The 26,865-nt window shown below is 42.4% G+C and overlaps 1 protein-coding gene across 1 annotated transcript in view; it reads left to right on the top strand.

The window, feature by feature from the left end:
* The window catches only part of SNX5 (sorting nexin 5), a 37,898-nt gene that overhangs the window by 3,324 nt on the left and 7,709 nt on the right, over nt 1-26,865 (top strand). Inside the window, exons 2-8 of the mRNA XM_038750852.1 lie at nt 13,004-13,108; nt 14,528-14,638; nt 15,940-16,061; nt 16,562-16,685; nt 17,691-17,786; nt 23,917-24,022; nt 24,105-24,180. Coding sequence (XP_038606780.1) covers nt 13,004-13,108; nt 14,528-14,638; nt 15,940-16,061; nt 16,562-16,685; nt 17,691-17,786; nt 23,917-24,022; nt 24,105-24,180 — 740 coding nt within the window. The remainder of the gene's footprint in view (nt 1-13,003; nt 13,109-14,527; nt 14,639-15,939; nt 16,062-16,561; nt 16,686-17,690; nt 17,787-23,916; nt 24,023-24,104; nt 24,181-26,865) is intronic.

The following is a 26,865-nucleotide window of genomic DNA, read 5'->3' as shown; positions in this document are numbered from 1 at the left end:
CTGCCTCTCTGTCCCTATATGTCTACATACTAGACATATAAATACATATAAATAATACATATATTAAATATATGTATATAAATACATATAAATAATAATAATAATGATGATGATAAATGCCATCAATAATGATGGCATTTATTAAGCGCTTACTATGTGCAAAGCACTGTTCTACGCACTGGGGAGGTTACAAGGTGATCAGGTTGTTCCTGGGGGGGCTCCCAGTCTTAATCCCCATTTTACAGATGAGGTAACTGAGGTACAGAGAAGTTAAGTGACTTGCCCAAAGTCACACAGCTGACAATTGGCGGAGCCAGGATTTGAACCCATGACCTCTGACTCCAAAGCCCGTGCTCTTTCCACTGAGCCACGCTGCTTCTCTAAATGCATATGTGTCTCTAGATTGTGAGCTTGTTGTGGGCAGGAATGTGTCTGGTGTACTCTCCCAAATGCTTAGTACAGTGTTTTGCACACAGTAAGTGCTCAAATATGATTATATATATATATATATATATATATATATATATATGTATGTATCAAACAATCAGAGGATTCCTAAGATGGTCACCCTGGACTAGGTAAACTATTAGACTATTCTCTAAACTATTTAGAGAAGCAGCGTGGCTCAGTGGAAAAGAGCCTGGGCTTTGGAGTCAGAGGTCGTGGGTTCAAATCCTGGCTCCGCCACTTGTCAGCTGTGTGACTTTGGGCAAGTCACATCACTTCTCTGTGCCTCCGTTCCCTCATCCGTAAAATGGGGATGAAGACTGTGAGCCCCCCGTGGGACAACCTGATCACCTTGTAACCTCCCCAGCGCTTAGAACAGTGCTTTGCACATAGTAAGCGCTTAATAAATGCCATTATTATTATTATTATTATTCTTATTAAGCTCTCCCTAAAGGGGAGGACAGCCAGCATTCTTTGTGAAATTGCAGGTAATAAAAGACAAGCCCTATCTAGACTAAAGTTCTTGTTAAAGTTTAGGTGTGGCGTCTACATGATTAGAGAAGCGTTTGATAAGAGGCTACTGTTTTATTGTTTAGAAACCATTTCTGAAACAGAGTTAGTCTTAAACATTCCTTTTTTTTTTTTGGCTTGGTCATGGGCCATTCTGGAGCATTTGCCCCGTTTTGGGACGAGCTTTGTTTGTAGCCTTAGTCATTGGGGCAATGTCATTAAATAAGGCAACATAAGAAATAAGGTGTACTACATAATTCACCTTACAGCTTTCATACGAGCGGCTCTTACTGAATGGTATATTTGAGTACACGTATTATTTGAGCATATATTTAAGAACTGATCCTGTAAATGGATTGCTGTGTAAACTCGACTTCAGGAAGAGAATAAATCATGGTGACTGGCTGATTTTTTATATCTATTGAAAGATTTTTGGAACAAACCTTTTTCCATACCCATTTCTAAAAGTCTCTTAAATCAAATTCCTAATCAGATGAAAGAATAGGACTGATTGTTCTATGGCTATGCATGCAGTAAACTACTTTATCTAAAACTAGACTCAATGTATTTTTACCCTGACACCCGAATCTCATGATTATTCCAAAGTCCGTAGAAAAAGGATGCTTAGTTAAAATTAAGACTATTAGAGAGGTGTCTTTTATGAAAATCTCAGAGGAAAAAAAAAATCAGGGACCATTCTGGAGTGACCCCGGCTGTATTGGTAACTACATTGAGGTGTTCCCTTCTGGAAAACTATTGAATTTTGAACATGGCTGCTGTTTCGTACAATCAAAAAAAAATAAGTTTTAGAAGTTTTAATCTTTCCCACTTGATTACTCCAATTGCTATTTTATACCCAGTGCTTTAAAAGAAATACACAAAGTGGCTTTATAATAAAAATGCTTTTGTAAGACCCCTGCATCTCATTATCTGTCCCAGACTGCTGCTTTCTGCTAGCCGTGCTACCAAAACACAGTTGGGCACCCAGATCCTCCCATCGCCAGACTTCAGGAGGCATAGACAGGGCACTTGGGGCGAGGCTGCCAGTTGGGAAGACCGAGTTTAAGCGTGGCTCAGTGGAAAGAGCACGGGCTTTGGAGTCAGAGGTCCTGGGTTCGAATTCCGACTCCACCACCTGTCTGCTGTGTGACCTTGGGCAAGTCACTTAACTTTTCTGAGCCTGTTACCTCATCTGGAAAATGGGGATTAAGACTGTGAGCCCCATGTGGGACAACTTGATCACCTTGCAACCCCCCCCCAGCGCTTAGAACAGTGTTCTACACATAGTAAGCGCTTAACAAATGCCATTATTATTATTATTATTATTATTATTTAAGGCATGGAACTGGTTGCCACTGCTGCCTACTGGGTGGGTCCATGGCCTCCGAGGCCACCACCCCAGCCCGTTCCCCTCTAGATTGTGAGCTCTTGTGAGCAGGGGATACGTCTGTTTATTGTTATTTTTGTACTCTCCCAAGCGCTTAGTACAGCACTTTGCACACAATAAGACCTCAATAAGTACGATCGAATGAATGAATTCCTCCAACCCACCCTTCCTCAGGGGTGCCCTCTCTCCTTAATCACATTAGCAGATTGTAGGCACTCCTTTTTCAGGTGGATTTAGGCAAGGAGGTGAAGCCAACTTTACTGTAAAGTATCCTACTGGTAGCGGAGTTTAGCAAACAGAACCTTTCTCAGTTAAATTTGTCTCTTCCCTCTTGGCTTGGGGAGCAGAGAAGCAGACAGCAGCTGTAGAATATTCTAAGGTTTCAGGTTGGGCTGCCAGGGGTTCTGTGGTTGCTTGCTGGGAATGCCCCTTGTCGTGCGACTGGATGTGCCAACCAAAAATTAATTATTTCAGCTGGGTGATCTAAGGAAGGCCTTCTGTACCAACAGTAATTGGGTAGGAGTTGTCTTTTCACTCCTTCCCTCAAGCAAGTTACATAAATTATACCTAAAGGGGTGATTTGGATTTTTCTTTTGGTCTATTGTGAAAAACCGGGATTATCTTTGTACAGAAGTGCTCTGGGCATGTCACTCCCCTCCTCAAAAATCTCCAGTGGCTGCCTGTCAACCAGTCAATGAAGCAACGACTCCTCACTCTCGGCTTCAAGGGTCTCCATCACCTCGCCCCCTCATACCTCACCTCCCTTCTCTCCTTCTCCAGCTCAGCCTGCACCCTCCTCTCCTTTTCCGCTAACCTCCTCACTGTGCCTCGTTTTTGCCTGTCCTGCTGTCAACCCATCCGCCAAAACTAGCTCTCTTCCTCCCTTCAAATCCCTACTGAGAGCTCACCTCCTCCAGAAGGCCTTCCCAGACTGAGCCCCCTTTTCCCTCTCCTCCTCCTCTCTGCCCCCGCCTCCCTCTGCCCTACCCCTTTCCCCTCCCCACAGCATTTGTATATATTTATTACTTTGTTTTACTTGTACATATTTACTGCTCTATTAATGATGTGCATATAGCTATAATTCTATTTATTCCGACGGTTTTGACACCTGTCTACTTGTTTTGTTGTCCGTCTCCCCCTTCTAGACTGAGCCCGTGGTTGGGTAGGGACCGTCTCCAAATATTGCCGACTTGTACTTCCCAAGCGCTTAGTACAGTGCTCTGCACAAAGATCTCCTGATTCCCGGTCCGGCGCTCTTTACGTGCCGCCTTGTCTCTTCCTTTTTCTCGTAAACTCCTCCCCATGTGCATAGTACAATGCTCAACACATAGTGGTTGCTCAATAAATACCAAAGGAAGATTGAACAAAAGGTCGTTTACCAGGGTAGGTTTGACTTAAATGCTTAGCAAAATCTAGGAGAGTCACAATTTCTGCTTGAGATGTTGGGGTTTTTGCTAGAACTGAGGAGTAATGTGAAGCCTTAGGCCCTGTGTAAATGCATACTTTTGGTCTCAACAGCCCAGTCTAGCATTGAAATGCCAAAGTCAGACTGGATCCAACGTTTGGAAGGCAGAATTCATGCCAATAGTAGCTGCTGTTGAACCAGAGATTAGGGTCATTTGAGGGGAATTATCCAAGACTCTGTATAAAGTATTAATAAAAAAATCAATTTATAAAATCTATTGGTTAGTGAAGTTTATAGTGCAAAAAAGCTACTCTGTTCAGTGAGCAGGCGTGTAGCAATGCCTTTTTAGTCAGAGTAGCAATAGCCCTGCTCCGTTTAGTAAGTTCTCAACATAAAGTCACTGGGTGTTGCAATCTGCTCAGATGGTTTTTATCATGTGCCGTTAAATCAGATCCCTCAGGACAGTGAAGATTTGTGGAAATGCTAATTATAGTGGGTTCATGGGTACTTTGGACCATTAAATGAATCCAGTTGGCTTGCAAATTTTGCTCATTAGGAGAACTGATACCATTTTTCAGATGACTGAGTAAAAAAGGTTTTGAAATGAAGTATCCAAGTAGTAGAGATGAGCCAGGAAAAACATAGAGATGCCCCTTTCCCCTCTTCTGATGAGTGAAAACCATTTTGATAAAGTTTTTATAGAGGTTTGGAAACATAGGGCTCAGTGACTCCTGCCAAGTGAATGGCTGGTTGGGGGTGGGAGGGAGAAATTTCAAGAACTGTACTGAATGCTTTAAATAGCAATGGGATAAGATGAATTCTTTTCATACTTTGCTTTTTAAACCAAAATGCCAAGTGCTACTTCTGTTTTCAAGTATTCAGAAGCTTTTAGTAACTAGTATTAAAGTCATCCAACATCAAGATTATCACTTTTTTAATAAATATCAACTTCCCTTTTTTAGGTTATATTAGACTTTTAACGAACATTCGCAGAATTTCATTTGTTATTTCTGCCTTTTTTCAAAATGCCTTTCTGAAGAAGCTGGGAGACTTAGTATTGATGTTAAGTGATGGAGCTCAGGGTTCAGTGTGGAAGAGCTATTTCATTCAGGACAATCTTCCCGTTATCTCTTATATGTAAGAGCCAAGTGAGTGATGGGAGCCTGACAGCTTCACTTCAGAGAGCACTAGAAAGTGGCTTTAATGAAAGGGGGTTGCAGATGAAAAGCTGTGTGTCTAGGGGAACAAACAGGATGTCTCTTTGCTGTAGTAATGATTTCCTGTGCTAGCTGAGAAAAGGGGTTTATAAATTCAAAAATTCTGATGCATGATTTAACTTGCCCTCTGCATACAGGTTCTGCTGTGTTTTGTGTCACTAGCCTCAAATCCTGAGAAATATAGGCTTGTTGAACCTCTTTTTTTCCCCCTAAATGGATAAGCCTCCAGCAATATCAGGAACTCCTTGGGAGAGGGGGAATGGCTCTAATTTGATTTAAATTAATCAAATGAGCCTTTTGTGAATGAAGGGATCAATTGTCTGGCAAACTCTTTCTTTCTTTAAAAAAAAAAAAAGCTGAGCTCTACTGTAGTTCAAGGAGCAGGTCTTTTGGATGCCAGAACTAAGTGGATGCCAGAACTTCTCCTTCATCCACGTCTGCTTTCCTCTGTTCTAACCATTTGAGCTGCTGTCTGCTTTATTGAAGTGTTGGTATTCTTTATTGTTTACAAACCTGAATGTTCCAGTTCCTCTCATCCATTGTCTGAAACACACATTTGCTACTAAGTAAACAGCTGGGGTTATCTGGAAGCTAATTCAAGGTGTGTCCAAACTATAATTTAACAGAATCTGTTGAGTAATGCATTACAAGTGTGTTGGATAGCTCTAAAAATTAAGTAAAAAATGTACTGATTGAAAGACCGAAACAATCTGGATGCAAATTAGAAAAATGGATTTCTAAACAAGTCATTTGAATCACAAAGGCCATCATCTTAATCGGACTCTTCAGTTTCTAATCTCAGAGATGGCAGCTTTGCTACGTGTTCCACAAACTGACAACTGTGCTCCTAATATTGGATTTTTTCCCTTCTTTGTGCATGTTAGAAAAAGTTTGTATCTTGTACACAGTTTCTTCTTGCACACCATTTCAGCCTTGTTGAATAAGGATGCAGTTTCAACCATTTTTGCATTTTTCTTTCAGAAATTCAGCACTTGGAGTATTGTGCAGTTTGCCAGGTACTGCTGTTAGAGGAGATGTAGGGTGACCGTTTGCTTTAATTCCTCATTAGGATTCTGGATTAATCTTGCATCTCTTTGCTGGTATCAAATGGCGAGTTATTGGTCTCATCACATACTTGCTGTAGCTAGAGGTTGTTGCTTATTAGATAGCTCAATTTTTAAGCAGAGCCTGCTGAGCGTACCAGAGGAAATAATGGTTTGTTTATCTCAAAAAGGAACTACTGAACTCATACAGACTTTTCATGCTGGAAGCTTGCCACTGCCTCAGCCTGGAGATTTTTGTCAGTCAGTGGTATTTATTAAGCAATTACTTTGTGCAGAGCACCTTACTAAGTGCTAGGGAGAGTACAGTTCAACAGAGTTGGCAGACATGATCCCTCTAGACAAAGAGCTTTCAGTCTACAGGGGAGACAGACATTAAAATAAATTACGGATAGGGGAAATTGAGTATAAGGATGCCTGTGCCATGGATGAGATCATCCAAAATCCCTCCGTGTTTAGCCAAATGGATTTTAGGACACTTGGTCTCTCCCTTTCTCCCTTTACTTATGCAGGAAATTTAGCCAAAAAGCTTTCAGGTGACTCATGGTCACCCATTAATCACCTGAGACTCTTATAAGAATATTAGGTTTGGAAAAGAGGAATCTGCTTTATTTTTTCTGGGTGATCGAAGGGGTGGGGTTAAAAGTGTCCAGTGGGCAGTGGGGAAGATGTCTGGAGCACCCAAGTTGGGCAGTGGTTGAAGCTGGGGCCGCCACGGGCAGAGTCTGCTTTGGCCCCTTTTAGACTGTGAGCCCACTGTTGGGTAGGGACTGTCTATATGTTGCCAACTTGTACTTTCCAAGCGCTTAGTACAGTGTTCTACACACAGTAAGCGCTCAATAAATAGGATTGATTGATTGCCGGACTGGTCCGAAGCTGGACGGCGTTGGACAAGGGAGGATGGTGGGGGCTCTCCTGAGCATGGGCCTTCTAGAGAAATGCCTTTTATCAATCGTATTTATTGAACACTGTACTAAGTGCTTGGAAGAGTGTAATACAACAAAGTTGGCAGACTCGTTCCCTGTCCAGAGCGAGTTTATTCTGTAGTAAACACTGATGTTTCCAAAGAGGAGGCGGAAGGCTGTCTGCAAGCTTCAAATAGCTCAAAGAGTCTGATCTGAGGATTTGATCCTCTGCTTTGATTATGGAGAAAATTCAGTTTATGCTCCTTAAGATCATTAGCGTAGATTTCGGCAGGTGGGGAGGAAAAAAAAACAACTCCTTTCAGCCCCCGCTTCTTTGGCTGCCTGTAATCTGCCAGAATTTTGGGGTGGGGAGCTGTAGGTGGACCAGTCCCCCCAAACATGAGGGAATGAAGCTTTCCATCTTGGAACTGAGGCCCGCTCTGCTCACACGATCAGTCTGGAGCCTTTGGAAAAGGTCCAGCTTCTCGCTATGCAATACTGAATGCAGAAAAAAGAAACCAGCAGATAAACCTTCCCCTGTTCGCCCAACCCACGTTCTCCCAATTTTTCTTGCACACCTTAGGAAGAAGCATGGCCCAGTGAAAAGAGCACAGGCCTAGGAGTCAGAGAACCTGAGTTCTAATCCTGACTCTGCCACTTACCTGCTGGGTGATGTTGGGTAAATCACTTAACTTCTCTGTGCCTGTGTCGTCCTCAGTAAAGTGGACGATTCAGTACTTGCCCCCACTCCTATTTAGTCTGTGATCCCAATGTTGAACAGGGACTGCGTCTCAACTGCTTATCTTGTAGCTACCCCAGTGCTTACTACGGTGGTTGGCACACAGAAAGCACTTAACAGTACGACAATTATTATTATGCCAGGGCACCTTCAACTTTAAAGTAGCCCGGAGAGATTGGACCATTGTTCTTCTTCCTTCTCCCACTATATGTAAATCACTTTTGTCTGTCCAGCCCAGTGAATTGTAAATTCTTGGAGGGCAGTAGTTATATGTTGGGGCTCCTGGTGTATTTTCCCAATCTCTTTGAACAGTGCTCCACAATGCAGTAGGTCCTCAGTAAATACCACAGATGATGATGGATTCACTTCCCTTTATTTTCCCAGTTCCACTCCTTCCGATTGTGAGCTATTTGAGAGCAGGCATTTATTTTTACATCTAGTGTCCGTTCCCTAATGGCTAGTAATCAATCAGTGGTATTTATTGAGCATTTACTAAATGCTTGGGAGAGTACAACGTAACAGAGTTGGTAGACACTTTCCCTGCCCACCATGAGTTTAGACTGTGAGCCCACTGTTGGGTAGGAACTGTCTCTATATGTTGCCAATTTGTACTTCCCAAGCGCTTAGTACAGTGTTCTGCACATAGTAAGCGCTCAATAAATACGATTGATGATGATGAGTTTAACAGTCTAGCGGACTTACAGTCTAGTACAATCCTCTGTGGACACAATAGACAGTCGATAAATACTTTTGCTGATAATGAGGTTCGCTTAATAAACATTCAATAAGTACCACTGATTGATTTTCACTTCCCACCACCTGCTCCTAATTGGCTGCTGGGAAGTCTGTGTGCTACATCACAGGTGCTCAGACCTTTCCCTGAGGAAATAAGAAATGCTGGTTTTGCTCTCCCTGCCCCAGAAACATCCTTTAGACAGTCTACTCCAAGTCTCTCGGCAATCAATTGGTGGTCTTCTCAGGCTTTAGGGGAAATCTGTGTTCATTTCTGTGGGCACTTGAGCCTTGCTGGAGGGTTTTGAGTGGCAGGCGATCTGTGATGGGACACTTGTTTCAATTCACTTATTTTGAAAGAAGTTAGAGGTGAGTACATTATCTGCTATATCAGTTACCTGCGCATTAGCTCCCCTCCATTTCCAGGGATAACCAGGTACCTTGAACAAGCCCCTGCCTGCAGCCATTAAACTTCGAAGTTCATCTCACATTGTAGTGGTCTGAGCCAAATCTTGGTTTTTGTGTCCGGAGGTCAACTGTCAGATTGCTGTCCAATTGGCTGGAAAAAAAAGCATTATTAGTGCTTCTATAGAGCCAAGATTGGGCATAGATGTTTGGTATAAACTTGTTTCTGCTAGAAGCCAAAATCTTCAAAAATCACAAATTTATCCAAACTCCTTGAATACTTTCTAATCAATAATTGTCTTTTATTCATCTTACTATGCAGAATACTGTTTTTGAAGCCCTTGGGAGAATACAACTGATCTTTTCTGCCTGCTCAACTCCGTGTGCTTTCCATCTGTTGTGGGAGGAAGTATTTCCATTTGTTTGTTTTGAACCTGCCAGTTTCAGTGGAAAACCCTGGATCTTGCAGTTGTGGCATTTATGATCATCCCGTCTCCACCCTTCATGTTGTAGACCTCAGTTGTGTCCCCTTGGAGAAGATACCTTTCTAGACACAGTAGTCCAAACTCTTTCAGCTTCTCCTCGGATTGACGCATCTTCATTCTGTTGGTCATCCCGAGTGCCTGCCTTTGTCCAGTTCTGTCCTTATTATGATGCTCAGACTTACAGCATAATTGGTTTCTGGTTCTTGAAAATTATTATAAGGGGTAATATAACTCAGAACTAGTTTTCTTATAAAAGTGTTATGAATTGAGAATTGATTCCTGAAACAAGCCGGGATAGCCGCCTCAACCAGCCCCTCCTAGCCTTTTTGTTTGTTTGTTTGTTTTTAAAGGTATTTAAGTGTTTACAAGTTGCCAGGCACTGTACTAAGCGCTGGGGTAGATATAAGCTAATCAGGTTGGACACAGTCCCCATCCCACATCAGGCTCACAGTCTTAATCCCCATTATACAGACGAGGGAACTGAGGCACAGAGAAGTGAAGTGACTTGCCCAAGCTCATGCAGCAGGCAAGTGACAGATCTGGGACTAGAATTTAGGTTCTGTGACACCCAGGCTCGTGCTCTTCCCACTAGGCCAAGCTGCTTTTCTGCTTCATCCTTCCCTGCCTCCCTGCCTCTTCCTCTCTCTTTACACCCTTCACTTCCCCATTTGTTTTTCTCTCGCTGTCTTTCATTTTGTTTCGACAGCAATCCCAGTGACAAGTACTGCCGCTGCTACTGCTCCTCGAGGCTGCAAAGCTGGGGACAGACTGGTGCGGGGTGGGGAGGAAAGAGCAGAGCAAGTAGAGGAGAAGGAAGTCAGCAGAGAATAATAATAGTAATAACTGTGGTACTTAAGTGCGTACTATGTGCCAAGCACTATCCCAGGTGCTGGCATAGGTACAAGACCATAAGGTCCCACATGGAGCTCACAGTGTAAATAGGAGGGAGAGCAACTATTGAATCTCTGTTTTACAAATAAGGGAACTGAGGCACAGAGAAGTTAAGTGACTTGCCTAGGGTCACGCAGCAGACAACACTGCTCATCATGGAGGAGGGTAAGACAGCCTCTTCTCTCCTCCTCCATCATCCCCCTTCCCATCCTACTGCATTCTCTCTTCCCATGTCCCACCCCAGTCTGGGGCTCCTGAACTTCGTGGTCCTGGAGGGTAGCGACCGAAGGTAGTGAGGGTGACTACAGCCACGACAACAGCAGCTGCCAAATACAGTGTAGTCAAAAGAACAGAGTTGAAACAGGGAAGGCGTTTTTGGGGTAGGGGCCGGGAAGATTTGAATTGGGTTGCACCTGAACTGGCTGAAAAATCAAGCACTGGAGCAGGAGAGGAATGAGAACGGTATTATTGTGTCAAAGAGACTGGGAAAAAATTGAGATTACTCCTACTCCAATAGCATCACAAGTTTGCACATGTTCAATGAAGTTTTGGTATAATAGCAGAAGGCCTGGGTGGTGGTGGGAGAGACTTTTAAGGCAGCCAAAAGGGGGAAAAAAAAAGGAACAGCTTGGGCTGACCATCCAAGCAAGCTCCATGTGGTAGAAAACAGAGCCGTTTGTCTTTCTGCTTAGATAAATCCATCTCTCTCTGATTCCCAGTTTTTGTAGATAATGCTACTCTCTCTCTCTGACCTCAAAATTGAAATACTTTCCATTGTTCTTCCCTTACTCAATGTTCAACCTGTTTCTTCCTTTATGATGATGCTTATATCCATCCCTTTTCTCCATACCCTCGTAACAATCCCTAATCCAGCTTCTGATCAGCTGTCAGTTTCAGTACTGTGACTTCCACTCGTTGCTTTAAAGCATTTGCTTTATTCAGGACCCGTTTCTTTCTTCAGCTGCCTTTTGACATCCTCATTTTCAATAGCTTTCTGCTAAGTCTCCTCTCAAGAAAGACACTTTGTAGCCTGATTGCTGTCCATTATGTTGGTTTGTCTTTGGTATAAATACCACTGATTGATTAGTAGTGTCCCAATAGCTCTTTGCACTGTATTACATTGAGACTGGGCTTCACTATGGCTCTTAGTTATTGCTTCTGCTTTTTCTGGGTTGCTTCAGATTGCTGTACAGCAGCTGCTTGGGTGCCTTGCTATTAGACACTCTCCTGACACATTCTACCTGGAGAAACGGTGTTGCTATGAGCACTGCCTCACTGATGGTAGTTAGGTGACTACTTAGTTGGCCTTGTTCTTCCGTCCAATGTAAGACCATTCTGAGATGGTCTTTCTCTAATAAATGAGAAACAGCGTGGCCAGTGGATAGAGCACAGGCCTGGGTTCTCATCCCAGCTCATCCAGTTGTCTACTGGGTGACCTTGGACAAGTCACTTAAATTTTCTGTGCTTCAGTTACCTCATCTGTAAAATGGGGATCAAGACTATGAACCCCATGTGGGGCAGGGAGTGTGTCCAACCTGATTAGCCTCTATCTACCCCAGTACTTAATATAGTGCCTGGCACATAGTAAGTGCTTAGCAAATACCATAAGAAAAAATAAAAGTCGTGATTTTTTGAGTGTTTTCTCTACAGTCCCCCCAACAATTACCACTGTGATGCTTGGGATTCTCAAATAATAATAATAATAATAATAATAATGGTATTTAAGTGCTTATTGTGTGCCAAGCACTGTTCTAGGCACTGGGGTAGATAGAAGGTAATCAGGTTGTCCCACGTGGGGCTCAGTCTTCATCCCCATTTTACAGATGAGGGGACTGAGGCACAGAGAATTTAAGTGACTTGCCCAAAGTCACACAGCTGACAAGTGGCAGAGCCGGTATTAGAACCCACAACCTCTGACTCCCAAGCCCGTGCTCTTTCCACTAAGCCATGCTACTTCTACATTTTGAGAAATTTGAAGTATCATAGAATTGCACCGTACACATTAATGCGGTTGTTCCCCACATGTAGTTCTGGATGCTCAGTCTTTCTGTCTGTGTCCTTTTGTAACTTTCAATTACAGTAGCCTTTCTCATAATTGCTGATTTATAAATTTGTATTATAGGTATGAATGAGATATCCCATGTCAAACTGAACAAAACATAACAAAATCTTGTCAACAAGCCAGACTTTGTGTATCTCTTTCCGTTTAGCTTTATATTGTTCTGTGGGACCTTTTCACCTATGGTATCTAAGCAGCTGTAAATAGTAAAAGTCAGTGAAAAGCCGAATGAGTGTGATAAAATGTGCCATTCCTGTTTTTGCTGGCATTAGAATAAATTACTCGCAGTTTGCTTGCTGAGCTTAAGTACAGTACCTTTCCACCGCTAGAGAAGGCTTTGTAGAAGTGGCTGGGAGGCAGTGAAGGTATGGGGATGGGCTGTGTCTCTTCCTCAGTCGGTCCCTGGTAGTTTTATAGGGCAAAGAGGGATCCAGATCTGGGAGCAATGAGGAGTTTGGAGTTTTGGCATTTTCTACTATTGGGCAGTTAGTGTTGCTCATTTTGTACCTACCTCCTCTGGAAATTCCATTCCATTGAGCTTGTATGGGATGTTTGACCTGTAGGTATGATAGATCCCCAGAGAAGACTTTATATTAGTCATTTCTAATGCTCAGCCAACTGGAAAAAACTTCTCAAATTTGCTTGAGTTCCTGCATTTCGGATGTGTATTTTAAAACTAGAGATATGGTAGCCTAAGCAAATTTCCGTATCAAGCAGTGGTAGTTGAACTAAGCTGATTTTTTTTTTTAATGTGTTTCAGTTGAGGTCTGTGTCTGTGGACCTGAATGTTGATCCTTCTCTCCAGATTGACATCCCCGATGCCCTTAGTGAAAGAGACAAGGTCAAGTTTACTGTGCACACCAAGGTAAGGGAGTAAGAGGGGAAGGGTTCTTGGAGGGTGTACTGGGGTTTGAGGGTCAGGATTTCAGGCACTGAGTAACTAGACAATGGGTGACTAGGTAAACGTTGGCAAGATGGTATATGGCAGAGCGAGGCTACGACCTTTGAGCAGTCATATTTATTGAGCGCTTACTGTCTGCAGAGCACACTGTTCTAAGCGCTTGGGAGAGTACAGTACAATAGAGTTGGTACACATGTTCCTTGCCCACAAGGAGCTCTTTGATACCCTCAGTCTATCCACTCAAGGTCTTCATAGCGAGTATCAGGTTGAATTTAGGAGTCCGTGATAATGGTATTTGTGAAGCTCTGATTATGCGGTGGGATAGGGACAGTATATTCAGTTTAGACACAGTCCCCAGCCCACCTAAGGCTCACAATCTCAGTGGGAGGGAGAACAGAGGTTTAATCTCCATTTTACAGTTGAGGAAAGGGAGACCCAGAGAAATTTAAGTGACTCGTCCAAGGTTACAAAGCAGACAAGTGGTGGAGCAGGGATTAGAACCCATGTCTCCTATCTCCCAGGCCTGGGATCTTTTCCACTAGACCATGCCACTTCCATGGTTTACAAGGGAGCTGAGGAGGGAAAAGTAACTTTCCTCCTCCATTTCCTATTTTCTCCATTAGAAGCAAGCATGTGCAACTTAAATATAAAAATTGCTACTTTCCCATCTGCTCTCTTCTAAGCTGCTTTGAAAAGATATTATGGGGAGTAGCACTGGCCACACTGACTACCAAATCTCTCATAGCATGTGCCCACCCTCATCACCTCCAGGTGTTCCTCAGATCTCAGATGTGGACCCCCAGTGGGGTGGACCCTACTGGCCTGCAGGTTCCATGTGATGGAAGTCTGTCCATCACACATCTGACCAGGATGGGTTCTGATATCTCCACTTCTTTCCCCCCAATTACTGGGGGTGAAGGAGGAAGAGGAGTAGGTGAACCAGGCATGGGTTAGGGTATACTTTTGGGGGTTACTGGGGTACATGTATAGTTGCCCCAGAGAATGCTGAAAAAACCCGGAGCCTTGCACGAAGCACTTAATTTTCAGTTTTGTCACCAAAGATGTGGTGTGTGCTCCTTCCCCATTCAGAGATGCATAACGGGGAAGAAGTTCCTGAAGCTATTCCCACCCTGGGGATCAGACTGCCAGATTTCAGCCACCTGTAGCTAGCTGAAGGGGATGGGGTTGAAGGGTCGGTGAGGAGGCCGGGGGGACGAAAGACACACGGACAGACAGGGCTTTCATCACCCTGGAAGCTGGCAGCTGGCTGCACTTTTGGTTGTGGAACACATTAACTGGTTCTTGTTTCTCAGTTGTGGAAGTCCTCAGAAGTCAACCCCGCACGGAATTCTCTGGTGAACTTTCTTTTTCCATATCTTACAGACTACACTGCCTATTTTTCAAACCCCAGAGTTTTCTGTTACAAGACAGCACGAAGACTTTGTGTGGCTACATGATACACTTACTGAAACTGAAGAATATGCGGGGCTCATTGTAAGTCTGCTTTAAAAAGGCGAAGTGGTCTAAGTCGGCATCTTTCTCCTTAACTATTCTACATTCCAAGTCTCGTTAAGATGAATGTATAGTGATCCTTTTCATCTAATATCTTCAGTAACTCTGTTAAATTTGGCCTCTAAAAGAAGCCTTTGAATATATTATAAGGCTGTTGAGGCAAAATTCTAATTTTTAACACTTGTGGGTGTTTTTTTTTTTAAATTAGTGATAAAACCAAGAACCATGGTTGGTTGTAATAATGAACATAGGTAACAGTTGGGCCTAGGCTACCCCTGGGCTTTTGTTTTAAATGCCATGCCAACCACAGCTAGTTTGTACAAGCTATGTTAATATAGCCATGGCTGGGAGATGCTCTGATTCCTCAAAATCGTGTGTTTACTGCTCCTTTCTTTGAGATCCGGCCACTGCCCAGGTTTTGCTAAATGTACAGTTTTTCCCCTTATTAAAAGAGAGCTAGAAGGAATCGCTCTGCCAAGTAGGCTGAAAGGTAAAGGGCTTCCCAGATGAATGGTGAATCTTAATTGACAGCTGTTTAATCTCTGCTGGCAGCTGAGTCCAAATGGAGGTGTAAACTGAGGCAAAAATGAAAGCCCCGTGTGATGTTGTCCAGGATCTTTTTTGAGGGCAAAACTATTCTTGTTTTAATCCTGTCTCTGCCAGCTGCACTTCAAAATTTGAGTGCAGATGGTAAGGCATTAATGCTAGCTGAAATTAGTTTAGAGTAGGATGAGAACAGCATTTCACATTGTAATACCTTCCTGGCAGTGTGGTCCATGACAGCCCATCGATGGGCTCTAATAATCCAATAATCGTCCAACTGAAGCCATGTTTGGAAAGGGAGCTTATTCATCATTGAAAGGTCAGGATGAGTGACTGGCAAAAAGAAGCAGGTATGGGGCGTCTCTATAAAACAGGGTTAGCATCCTTTAACAAACATGCCAGTTGTGACATACAGGCCTTCTCCATGAAGCATGGCTTCAAATCCTCCCCAGCCACAAGAACCAAGCTTATGGCCTTGAATTTACTCACCGCAGTGGCTTACACAACTACAGCCCCACCTCACTTTCATTCCAACACCCCACTGGTAGCATCTGTGCCGATTCTTTCTGCCTAAAGATCTTTCTGACTCTGCTCTAAATGACTTATTCTTTGGCCTTACTATTCTAAGGCAGCATTAATTTTATTATAATGGTGATGAAGTGAGTCTGTTTTAATATATGAGATCTTTATAATATACCCATCAATGTAAAAGCTTGCTGTGAATAATATATTTAATGCAGATACCTCCAGCACCTTCAAAACCTGACTTTGATGGACCCAGAGAGAAGATGCAGAAATTAGGGGAAGGTGAAGGTTCTATGACCAAGGAGGAGTTTGCCAAAATGAAGCAAGAACTAGAAGCGTGAGTGGGATTCATAGGTTGACTTTGGGAAACAGAACAGCCCTCGCATTGAAGGAGATACAGTGTTAAAAGGAAACTTGTTTTCACCATCCCAGGCTCCATTTGCTGCCAACAGCTTGCTAAACCGTGCAATTGCCGGTGTTGATGATCAAGTTATTTTTAGCTTTTTAACATTCAAGTCCATTAAACTGAGCTCCCTGTGGGTTCTAATGTTGTATCCTTAAGGGGCAAGTCTTAAGACAGAAGGGAATGTGTGGCTGTCTGAATTCTCGGGGACCATTCCCAACCACCCTATTCCCTAGCAAAGTCTTTAAATCAAGAAGGAACAGCCATATTAAGTTGCCCCCACCACTCCAGAGGTTAGAGCATGTGGAATCTGTCACCAGGTGGCTGAAGTTTGGCCCACTGTTTCCTGGGCCAGTCAGGCTGTTATTCTGCGGGGTTGGTTATATAGTGACGATTAGTACAAGTCTAAAATACTTCATTTTTATTTTTTTTAGTGAATATTTAGCTGTCTTTAAGAAGACTGTATCCTCACATGAAGTCTTCCTCCAGAGGCTGTCATCTCATCCTGTCCTCAGCAAAGACTGCAACTTCCACGTTTTCCTGGAGTATGACCAGGATGTAAGGCAGTTACTTTTTCACTTCCTTTAACTTGACAGGCCTAGATTAAGACTGAATTATATTTCCAGGAACTTGTTTGGGGACTTCTCAATGGGGATGCTAGTGTACAGGAGCTTGATATTTTTTTTTTCCTCACTGTTCCAAAATAATACAATGGAGGTGGACTTTGATTAAGAAACAGATTAAGCTACTTGACACATCAACCACTGTGGTTCAATGCTTAGAACAGTGCTTTGCACATAGTAAGCGCTTAACAAATGACATCATTATTATTATTTTGAAGGTACTTAGCCTGTTGAGAGAAACCTCTAGTTAGAAAACAGAAGGAGAGTTTCATTCATTCACTTTGATATTTTGGTCCCTCCGTTATAACTAAGAAGAGCATTAGTGAGAAGGCATGGCATAGCCCTTGGGAGACCACCAGTAATCGATATTTTTCTGTCCTAGCTGTTTATTTGGAACAGAAATCTGTCCTCCCTCTCATTTGAGCTCCATAGTTTTTAGGACTACCGAGCTAAAAATGGCATGGGCAGATTCACATTAAAGAATTAAATTTCTCCGATTCACTCGGCAACTTAGGGCTTAATTTTCAGTCGTCTTCCATTAAAGTTCTTAGTAGATAATTAGCTTTTGCACCTATTCAGTATCCACCTTTGATTTAAAAAAATATTGGAATGGAAAAATGCTATTTTGAAGGAATTCTAACACAAGTTGGGTGGTAAATTATAGCTGTGAAAAAGTTCCCCAAAGTACAGCAAAATTTGTAAAAGGAAGTTTTGAGAGCAGCATGACCTTTGCCCAAGCTCAGCCATTATCTTTCAACTCAGCAAGCTGGGAACTGGTTGTTGGAACAAACATATTAAAGAAAGGAAATGTCTTTTAAAAGTGACAGCACCAATAAAAATGATCATATTTGGAACTTGTTCAGGATTCTTCTTGGTGCAGAGTAAGTAACATTTATTGTGAACCATCTTTTTAATTTTTTTGACTTTTCTTTTTTCTCAGCTAAGTGTTAGGAGAAAAAATACCAAAGAGATGTTTGGAGGCTTTTTTAAAAGTGTGGTCAAAAGTGCCGATGAAGTCCTTTTTTCTGGAGTTAAGGTAGGTGGCCTTTAAACTTCTTGGTAAACAGTTCCACTGGGTGAAAAGCCGTCAGATTTTTACTTTGGAAATCTAATGTTTCATAAAGAGGAACAGCTGGGAATTTTAAGAATCTATCTTTTAGTTTAAATTTAAGGGAATATTTGGTTTACTAAAGAGGCAAGTCCTGTGCTTTAGTATTCTTGTAAGTATCAAAGTCATCTAAGCAACTTATCACAAAGTCTAAGGCTTACACTATGACTTGTGTATATTTCTTTGGGAAAATGTGTGAAGTGTTTATGTCTGAATAAACATAAAGAATAAATGAACTGTAAAATAAGTAGTTCCTGCCCGTGAAGAGTTTACAGTCCAGGGGAGAATATAAGCAGGCACAAATTCTCTGATAGAAAATAGATAAAAACAGGGCATAAATACTGACGATTTGAAAAGCAATTAAAAAGATATACCCATAAGTGCTTTGTACAGTTCTCCTGCACACAGTAAGTGATCAATAAATCCTACTGTTGGAGTGCTAAGGGGACTGATAGGGAGGTGGAGGATTAATTAGGGAATGCTTCATGGAGGAGGTGACTTTTTAGGGGACTCTGAAGGTGGAAGGGATGTAGTTCAGAAGATTTGAGAAGGAAATGCATTTCATTGAGGGATTAAAATATGACAGAAGAGTCACAGAGTAGGTTTAGGAGGTTTCATTCATTCAGTCGTATTTATTGAGCACTTACTGTGTGCAGAGTACTGTACTAAAGGAGTAAAGGGAGCAAGTTGCAGTGTCGCAGAAGAAACAACTAGCTAGGAGACAGTTGGAAAATCTAGAGGACAATGATGAGGTTTTGTTTCAGCTGAGCAACCAGAAATTTGTGAAGAGGGGAATGGAGAGCATTTTAAAAGGTAAGAGCTGTTGTGTAGGGAGAAGGGAAAGGTTTAAGGCAGAGATACCCATAAAGAGGCTGTTCTAGTAATCCAGCCAGGAGGTGATGAGGACTTGAACAAAGTGTCCAACTCTGGTTCATGGACCAATCCTCCATTTGTAACAATTCCATTTTAAAATAGATTCCTACTCATGACAGTTTGACTTAAGCTGCAGTTTTCAGGAACTAATTGTGTCATAAGTCAGAGGACTTCCTTTACCTTAGCAAGTATATCAACATGTGCAATTTGTACAGGGTTTTGAATTTTTTCACATGTTATATTCTCTGGAAGTCATTCAGCATTATCTCCACTTTGCAGGTGTGGAAATGGAGGTCGAAGTACACACATGGTACTTGCTGTTTGGGCCACTATTGGGTCATGCTACCTTTTAGAGTAAAACAAAAAAAAACAGCACAGAACAGTCAACATATTGTTCCAGGAGCAAAATCACACCTAATGATTATTCTGCTGAAGTCAAGTTCTAAGCTTTCTTTTACAGCTTTTCTTTTCCATCTCATTGAAAGAAATGCTCTAGTCATATTTTATTTACTTATAGAGACCTCCAAGGATTTCATTAAATTCCCAAAACTTAAGTTTAAATTAGCTGGTCCACCTAATTAAAAGAATCCACTTGGCCATAGGGAGGCAGGCTGCAAGGCAGGGCTCCGTATTTTCTTTTGGGTAAACTTGGTTCTTACTGATCTCTTAGCTACAAACTTGCCCACCTAAACAGCAGTAATTCAGGGGAATTTGACAGGATCAACAACTAAAGACACCTTTTCATCTACTTTCCAGCTAAGCAGGGACCTTTGTTGCCAGTTTACTTATACATATTTTCCACTTTTCTATTCCTTCTCCCTTTCTCTCCTCTTTCCTCCCCTATCTTTCAAAGTTGCAGAGTTGGAGTTGCTGTGACCAGACATGCTGAGTGTGTGCACTAGAAAAATGCCACATGCTTGACAACTCCATGTAGGCTTTTTTAAAACTTTATTAGTAGGATCAAAGTATCATAAAGTTGTATTCTCAAATGACCTGACCCAGTAGGTGCCCTCTGTGTTAACACCACCTTGACGTTGTCTGTCTTTCAAGGTTGGATTTGTGTCTTGGAGTGTGCCTCCTGTGCTAGGTTGTAAGCTCCATGAAGAGGGATCACATTTTCTAATTCTATTGTACTCTCCCAGACACCTAGTACAGTGCACTCTAGTAGACCCTCAATAAATACTGATTGTTTTGTATAATTGGAAGAGTACCTCTCGTTGAACAGCAGGTCATGGAAGCATTCCTTTGGATGAACTGGTCTTCGTGATGACCAATATATCCCTCTTGGTTTATGTAGTCGAGAGATTGTAATTCTTAATTACCCTTCAAACATTTCAAGAACATTAACTTTGGTGTCTTCTTTCAGTGTTACCATTAGCAGCTCAGCCCTTACAGCAATACAAACCACTTGGTTTCTGACTCTGTTCTTAGGGACATTGGGGTAAGTACAAGATTATTAGCTCAAGCATGGTTCCTGTCCTACCCAACTAGCTCAGCTTCTTTTCTTCCTTGTTCTTCTAGGCTCTTAGCTTGTGGTTTTTAAAAGACCTTTCAACCAGTTTGTTCCCCTTCTAGCCATTCTTAAACTTCCTATTACAGAGCCTTTACAAAAATGATTTTAGAATGCCTTACTTGAAGAAAACAGATCTGTACAGGTCAGTGCCTGTAAAACCCTTCATATAGTAACCCACCTACATTAAAATAAAGAAAAATGTATAATCCCAAATTCCTAAACCATTCTGCACCCTTGTCTTATTTTGGAAAAGGTGGCTGTAACCACCTTTCATTGCCCATGGCAATGGAAAGAAATAAATTACATCCTCTCCTCAATTTTTCAGGGCCACATAGTTTTACTAGATTTTTTTTTTCCACAGGAAGATATGTAAAAGAGGATATAAAGGATTCATTCTGTTGCATTTGAAGGATGTCAGACACTTTCCCCCAGTTGGAACAATGCCTTCAGTTTATGAATCCTGCAGTATGTTGATTAAAATTGTAGAAGTTGAAATGCCTTTTCAGAAGTACTTTATCTGGGTAGAATTTCATACTAAGTAGTTGGGAAGTTGCAAGGCTGTCGTTTTTCTTTTGTTGTTGTTTTTTGTTTTTTGTTTGTTTTTTGTTAAAACCACACCTTTCCAAGGAAGAGACCGTAATTTTAGTTTCTTAAAGTCAGTGAAACTCCAGTCTCATACTTTTGGCTACTGGAAGGAATTGTGACAACTAGAATATTTTATCCACAGGGGTCTTGAAGGTGCTATTCACTTGGAGGTGTCCATGTTTGTTTGTTTTTATTGTCTTATTGTAGTCAGGGGTTTCTGGGCTAGTTCCACTAAGAGTTAAGCAGACTCCTGGCTCTCTTTACTATTGTTATGAAGTTTAGGGGCATTTATTTTTCCAGCCGGGCAAAAAACTCAAAAAATGAATTTTAAGGGAAGTGTGAGAAGACTGCACTGTATGTTGAAGTGTTGAGTTGAAGTTGGTATCAAAGGATAGGTTAAATTTTCAAGAAGCATGGAAGCATTATGAGAAATTTTGGAGATTTGTTTTTTATTTAGATGTGATACACCACCCCCTGGGGCAGTGTAAAAAATGTCAAAGGAGCTGCAGCACATGTCTAATCCCAGTGCTCCTTAACCAGTCCCCCTCCCACATGTCTCAAAAGACTAAGCTGAGTAAGGAAAAAAGCTTATTGCAAGATAAAAAATAATTATTTTCAGGGACTTTGGGCATGGCAGATTGTGTGGAGAGCTAAGTGATGTAATCAGCTGTAGCTGTGGCACATGTGATGGAAGTAGGGGGACCCAGCTTTTCTTTCCCTCCCTCCTGCACTTTCAGAGAAGGCTGGAACATAGTTGCTCAATGCTACAAAGACTATAAGGCAAGAATCGCTTTAGGAAGTTTCTACCAAACTTAAACCACATTAGAGAAGCATTGTGACCTAGCACTTAGACCACGAGCACTGGAGTCAGAAGGACCTGGTTTCTAATCCCGGCTCTGCCACTGGTCTGCTTGGACAAGTCACTTCTCTGTGCCTGCTACTTCATCCGTAAAATGGGGATTAAGACTGTGAGCCCTTCGTGGGACAGGGACTATGTCCAACCTTGGTTACCTTGTATCTACCCCCAGCACTTAATACAGCACCTGACACATGGTAGGCACTTAAACAAATACCATTTAAAAAAAGCAAAAGAAAAAAAGAAAAAAAAACCCACTGACTGAAATCAGTTTTTTGGGGGGTGAAGGGGATAATATTAGTTCTCAAAGATGAGGTGGTACATCAAGTCTTATCAGTGGGAACAGCCTCAGGTCTATTCTGGGATCCAAAAAGCCACTCAAGTAGCTTGAGTTAGAAACCCTCAGGAATTTCTTCCTAGTCTCTGCCTTTTGTGAAATGGCTTGATACCAGGTTATCACTGTTTCCTTTATCCATAGTAGGAGCAAGAAATCATTTAAAAGTCTCTTAAACCTGTCTTAAAGAGAGGTTATGAGCAGAAAATATTCTGTATGAATGTCCGATGGGGTGGAGGGAGATTCTTACCTCCCACGATGGACCTCCTTCTGTCTAAAGGGACACTGGAACACATCTTGAAGCTATGAATACAAGCTCCCTGAATTCTTCCCCAGGCACTGTTAGTGGCAGGAAAGTACAAGCCCCTTCATCTAACAATGCATCAGTGCTTTCAATTGGCCTCTCTTCACTCTGGGAAGAAAGAATCTTTGAAATACCTTTAAAGTATGAAAAAGGAGTATCTGTGCTTTGGTGTGTCTCTCCTTTCTCTTCCCTCTTCCTGCCATCCTGTCATTGCCCCCCGCCCCAAGGAATGTTAAGAATGAATCTAGAATTTTGAGCAGCTCCCCCAGGGCCAGGTGAAGCTAGACAGTTCAGTTTCTTGCAAACAAGGGAATTCCTTTCCCCTGCCTTTATCACAGTCTTGATAAGATCTCTGTTACAAGGGTTTAAGACCTTTGTGGGAAGTGTTTTCTCTGTGTGTGTGTGTGTGTGTGTGTGTGTGTGTGTGTGTGTGGTTTTTTTTTTTTCTGGCTCCCAGGAGAGGGACCATTGCCACGCTTCCCACTGAGTAGAATGGTGGGAGAACTTGAGGATTGGGAGGTCCTTTCCCAGGACTCACGCCTTTAGATCATAATTGTGATCTGTCACCACTTAATGGCTGAGTCTCACACTAATCTCACACGAAGCTCACACTGCAGCTAATCACACCAAAGAATCCATCCAGCCTGAGAGGAAAAGCTGGACGGCTCCTTCCTCCACTTCCCCATGAATGGATGACCCTCACGGGTCCTGCCACGTGCTCTCCTATTGGCAGGATTGAACCCTAAAATGTATGACCATCTTGCGTAATAATAAGAGATATTAGACCAACCCTTGTAAGTAAAATGTAGCCATCTTCCTTACCCATAATAATTGTGGTATTTAAGTGCTTACTATGTGTAAGGCACTGAACTAAGCCCTAGGGTGGATACAAGCAAATCGGGTTGGATAGAGTCCCAGTCTCACGTGGGGCTCACAGTCTTAAGTGATCCCCATATTACAGATGAGATAACTGAGGCATAGAGAAGTGAAGTGATTTGCCCAAGGTCACGCAGTAGACAAGTGGAGGCGCCGGGATGAGAAGACAGGTCCTTCTGACTCCCAGGCATGTGTTCTCTCCACTAGACCACGCTGCTAAGTTGAGATCTTGTTTCTGAGGCTGTTGACGAATCCAGACTTGCCATTTCTTGGGAAATTTTTCATCTTTCCCCAGCAGCTGAGACAGTTAACTGAAGGGTGAGAAGACAGGCATTTAATATTGTCTAAACATGTCCATTAAGAAATGCCTCAAAGTGAAGGGGTTTGTCTTCAATATTCGGTATATTGGTAACGTAAGTTTTGAGCTCCATGGTTAGTAGTGAAACTACATGCCACCATGTTTGAATAATGGAAAAAAAAAATGGTTCCATTAAAACTGCCCTCAAATTCCCCTCAGCCCCAGTTTTGGCAAGTTTTGTATAGATTCCTTCATCCCTAACTGGTGACAAATTTTAGGCTGTCAGTGTGAGTTGGACTGAGCCTTGAATTAAAAAATTATGTAACTGTCTCTAAAGGGACTACAGTTCTCTGGCTTTTGCTCTCCTTTTCTCTTTGTAACCTCCGGTCTTCCAAAACAAGCTTTTTTTCTCCCCCCAGGAGGTGGATGATTTCTTTGAGCAAGAGAAGAACTTCCTTGTAAACTATTACAACAGGATCAAAGATTCATGTGCCAAAGCTGACAGAATGACAAGATCTCATAAAAGTACTTGTTTGTTTAATTGAAACTATTGTTAAATGTTTTCATCAAAGTTCCAATGACACTAATGTTATCCCTGTTTCTGCAGATGTTGCAGATGACTATATTCACACTTCGGCTAGTCTGAACAGTTTAGCTTTGGAAGAACCAACTGTCATCAAAAAGTATGTACTACAAAGTTGTTGAAAGATCCCCCTAAATTTGAAGAATATCTGAAATACTACCAAAGGGTTTTTTTGAGAATCTTGTTTGGATCTCCGGGATAACTTGATTCATGGCCAATTTGGAATCCTAGGGCTCTGAAAGGAAGTGCTTTTGAGCTAACCTTCCCCATTTTTTAGGACATATCCTCCAGGTAGTACTCCTTCAGGCATTTTTATCTCCTCCATTCCACACTTTCTCCCTGGAAAGAAATGCCGTTATTAATTCCCCCGAGTTTCTTTCGATAGGAGACCTTTACTTTCTAGTTCTGGAATAAGATGAAGAAAAAACCTTCTGCTGGAGTCTGGTGGCTTGTCTAATCCTAGTGTAGAATATTGGCATTCCACATTTATGAAAAGGGGGTTCAATGCCAGTTCTCATTCTTACATAGCCTGGACAGGGACTGTGTCTAAACTGAGGTACTTGTGTCTTCCTCAGTGCTTAGAACAGGGCTTGAAATGTAGTAACTGCTTAACAAGTACCGTCATCATAATAAGGGATTTTGCACAGCTGCTCGCTTTTTCAACTGGAAGATGTAAGGCGGCCAAGAGATGACACAAAAATGAGAGATGGAATTAAGAGGGCAGTTACTCTCCCAGATGGTAGTCACTTTGGATGTCAACGAACAGTAGCAGTGACTTTTTCACCAAGGTCACATAGTTGTTGTGATTTTCCTAAATCACAAGAGGGAGGTTACCAGATGTGGAAAGAACAAGTTTGCTTTTTGAGTTGCCCCAATATCTTATGTATTTGAAAACATGTGTGGGTGGGGGGTGGCAGGGAGCGAGGTGGGAAGAGAAAGAGAGATTTAAATGTTGAAATTTCTGGTTAAAAGTTACCGGAAGAAGTATTTCTCCTGGATCATAAGAAAATTGATTCCTCTTCCACCCCTTCTCCCTTCCCTCCCCACCACCAAATCTTCAGTTGCTCAATAAAAGGAGTTTTGCTTGTGCAGAGTGTATGTTTGCATGCAGCCCTGATAAGAAAGGGGAAGACTGCAAAGTTCCAAGAATGCCATTTACTAATTTTGAAGCTTGTTAACAGAATATTTAGGATATTTTATGTTCACATTGAGGTGTCTGTCTCCCGACCTTTTTCCCAGCTAGGAATCCAGGGGAATAGATTTGTGGCCCCTGGCATCACATCGGACTTCACAGGGAGTCCCTTCCCTTCCCATCCACAATTTTGCTACTGAAGTAGGCAAGAGTCTGCTTCTCTGACCACTGGAAGCCAAGAAAACTATGCTGCCAGAAGCTCCCCAAACCCTGAAACTTTTTAGGTATTCCGATTGCCTTCAGATCCCAGTACTTGACTTCCGCAGAAATCAGATCCATATTCCCTTTGGGCACGCAGTTGAGTCTGGGCACATCGCAGTGGGATTGGTATTTAACATTTGGCCCTGATGATTATGTTTCTATCCAATTTTTAACCACTTTAGTCTCCTTCACTTTACACTGATTCTTTGTATGCGAAGTCCTGTAGTGGTTTTTGTGGGGCTCTTTTTGTTTGTCTCAACACCAAAAATTCGGAAAGTGCAATTTGCAGATACATGATCTGAATCTTGGATTAGGCCTGTGCAAACCTCTACTGTCTTCCCCGCTTTGTTTTCATATTTGCCTTAAGGAGGGAACTCCTGACTGCTCTCCTGGTTAACCTCTGCAGCTCTGCCAGATTTTGAGGTGTGTGTTTGGTGGTCCTCAGAGTGATTTAGGCATCAGTGGAATACAATTTCACTTTCTCTTATCACCATGCTCTTGGTCCCTCCCCCTACAAGATTACTCCGTGGTTAATGAATCAGTAAAGCCATGTATTGTCTTATGCCGTGGAGTCATCATTGACCCATAGTGACGCCATGGACCCATCTCTCCCAGAACGCCCCACCTCCGTCTGCAGTCGTTCTGGTAGTGGATCCATGGAGTTTTCTTGGTAAAAATATGGACGTGGTTTGCCATTGTCTCCTTCCGCACAGTCTACTTGAGTCTCTGCCCTAGACTCTCTCTCATGCTACTGATGCCCAGCATACGTGAGTTTTGACTTGTAGCAGATGGCCTTCCACTCACTAGCCACTGTCCAAGCTAGGAATGGAGTGGGTATACCTCTGTTTGATTCTCCCTCTGGTAAGACTGGTAGAGTACTGGAAACTCTCCAGGTGCGACCCTTAGAGGGGTAAAGCCATCTAAGCCGATCATAAAAGAGGAATCTGGTTTCTGAGGCACTCCACTCCTCCCTTCTTTGGTTTGTGTTATTGACCCAGTTTACAAGGGGAATGTGCGTGCGTGCGTATGTGTGTGTTGGATAAGGCAGATGATCATTTCAGCTCTTCCCTCTCCCTCCCTCCCCCCGTGAAGCGCTTAGTACGGTGCTCTGCACACAGTAAGCTCTCAATAAATATGATTGAATGAATGGTATTTCACTGCTTACTGTGTGCCAGGTACTTACTGTCCTATGTACTGGGGTACATGCAAGATAATCAGATTGGACCCAATCCCTGTCCCCCATGGGACTCACAGTGTTAATCCCTCTTTTACAGATGAGGGAATTGAGGCACAGAGAAGTTAAGTGACTCGCACAAGGTCACACAGTAGACAAGTGGCAGAGTCAGGATTACGACCTAGGCCTTCCGACTCCAAGCCCCTTTTCTCTTTCCA

The sequence above is a fragment of the Tachyglossus aculeatus genome, chromosome 9 (assembly GCF_015852505.1).
Source record: "Tachyglossus aculeatus isolate mTacAcu1 chromosome 9, mTacAcu1.pri, whole genome shotgun sequence".
Taxonomy (NCBI): Eukaryota; Metazoa; Chordata; class Mammalia; order Monotremata; family Tachyglossidae; genus Tachyglossus; species Tachyglossus aculeatus.
This window is presented reverse-complemented; position numbering and strand designations above follow the sequence as displayed.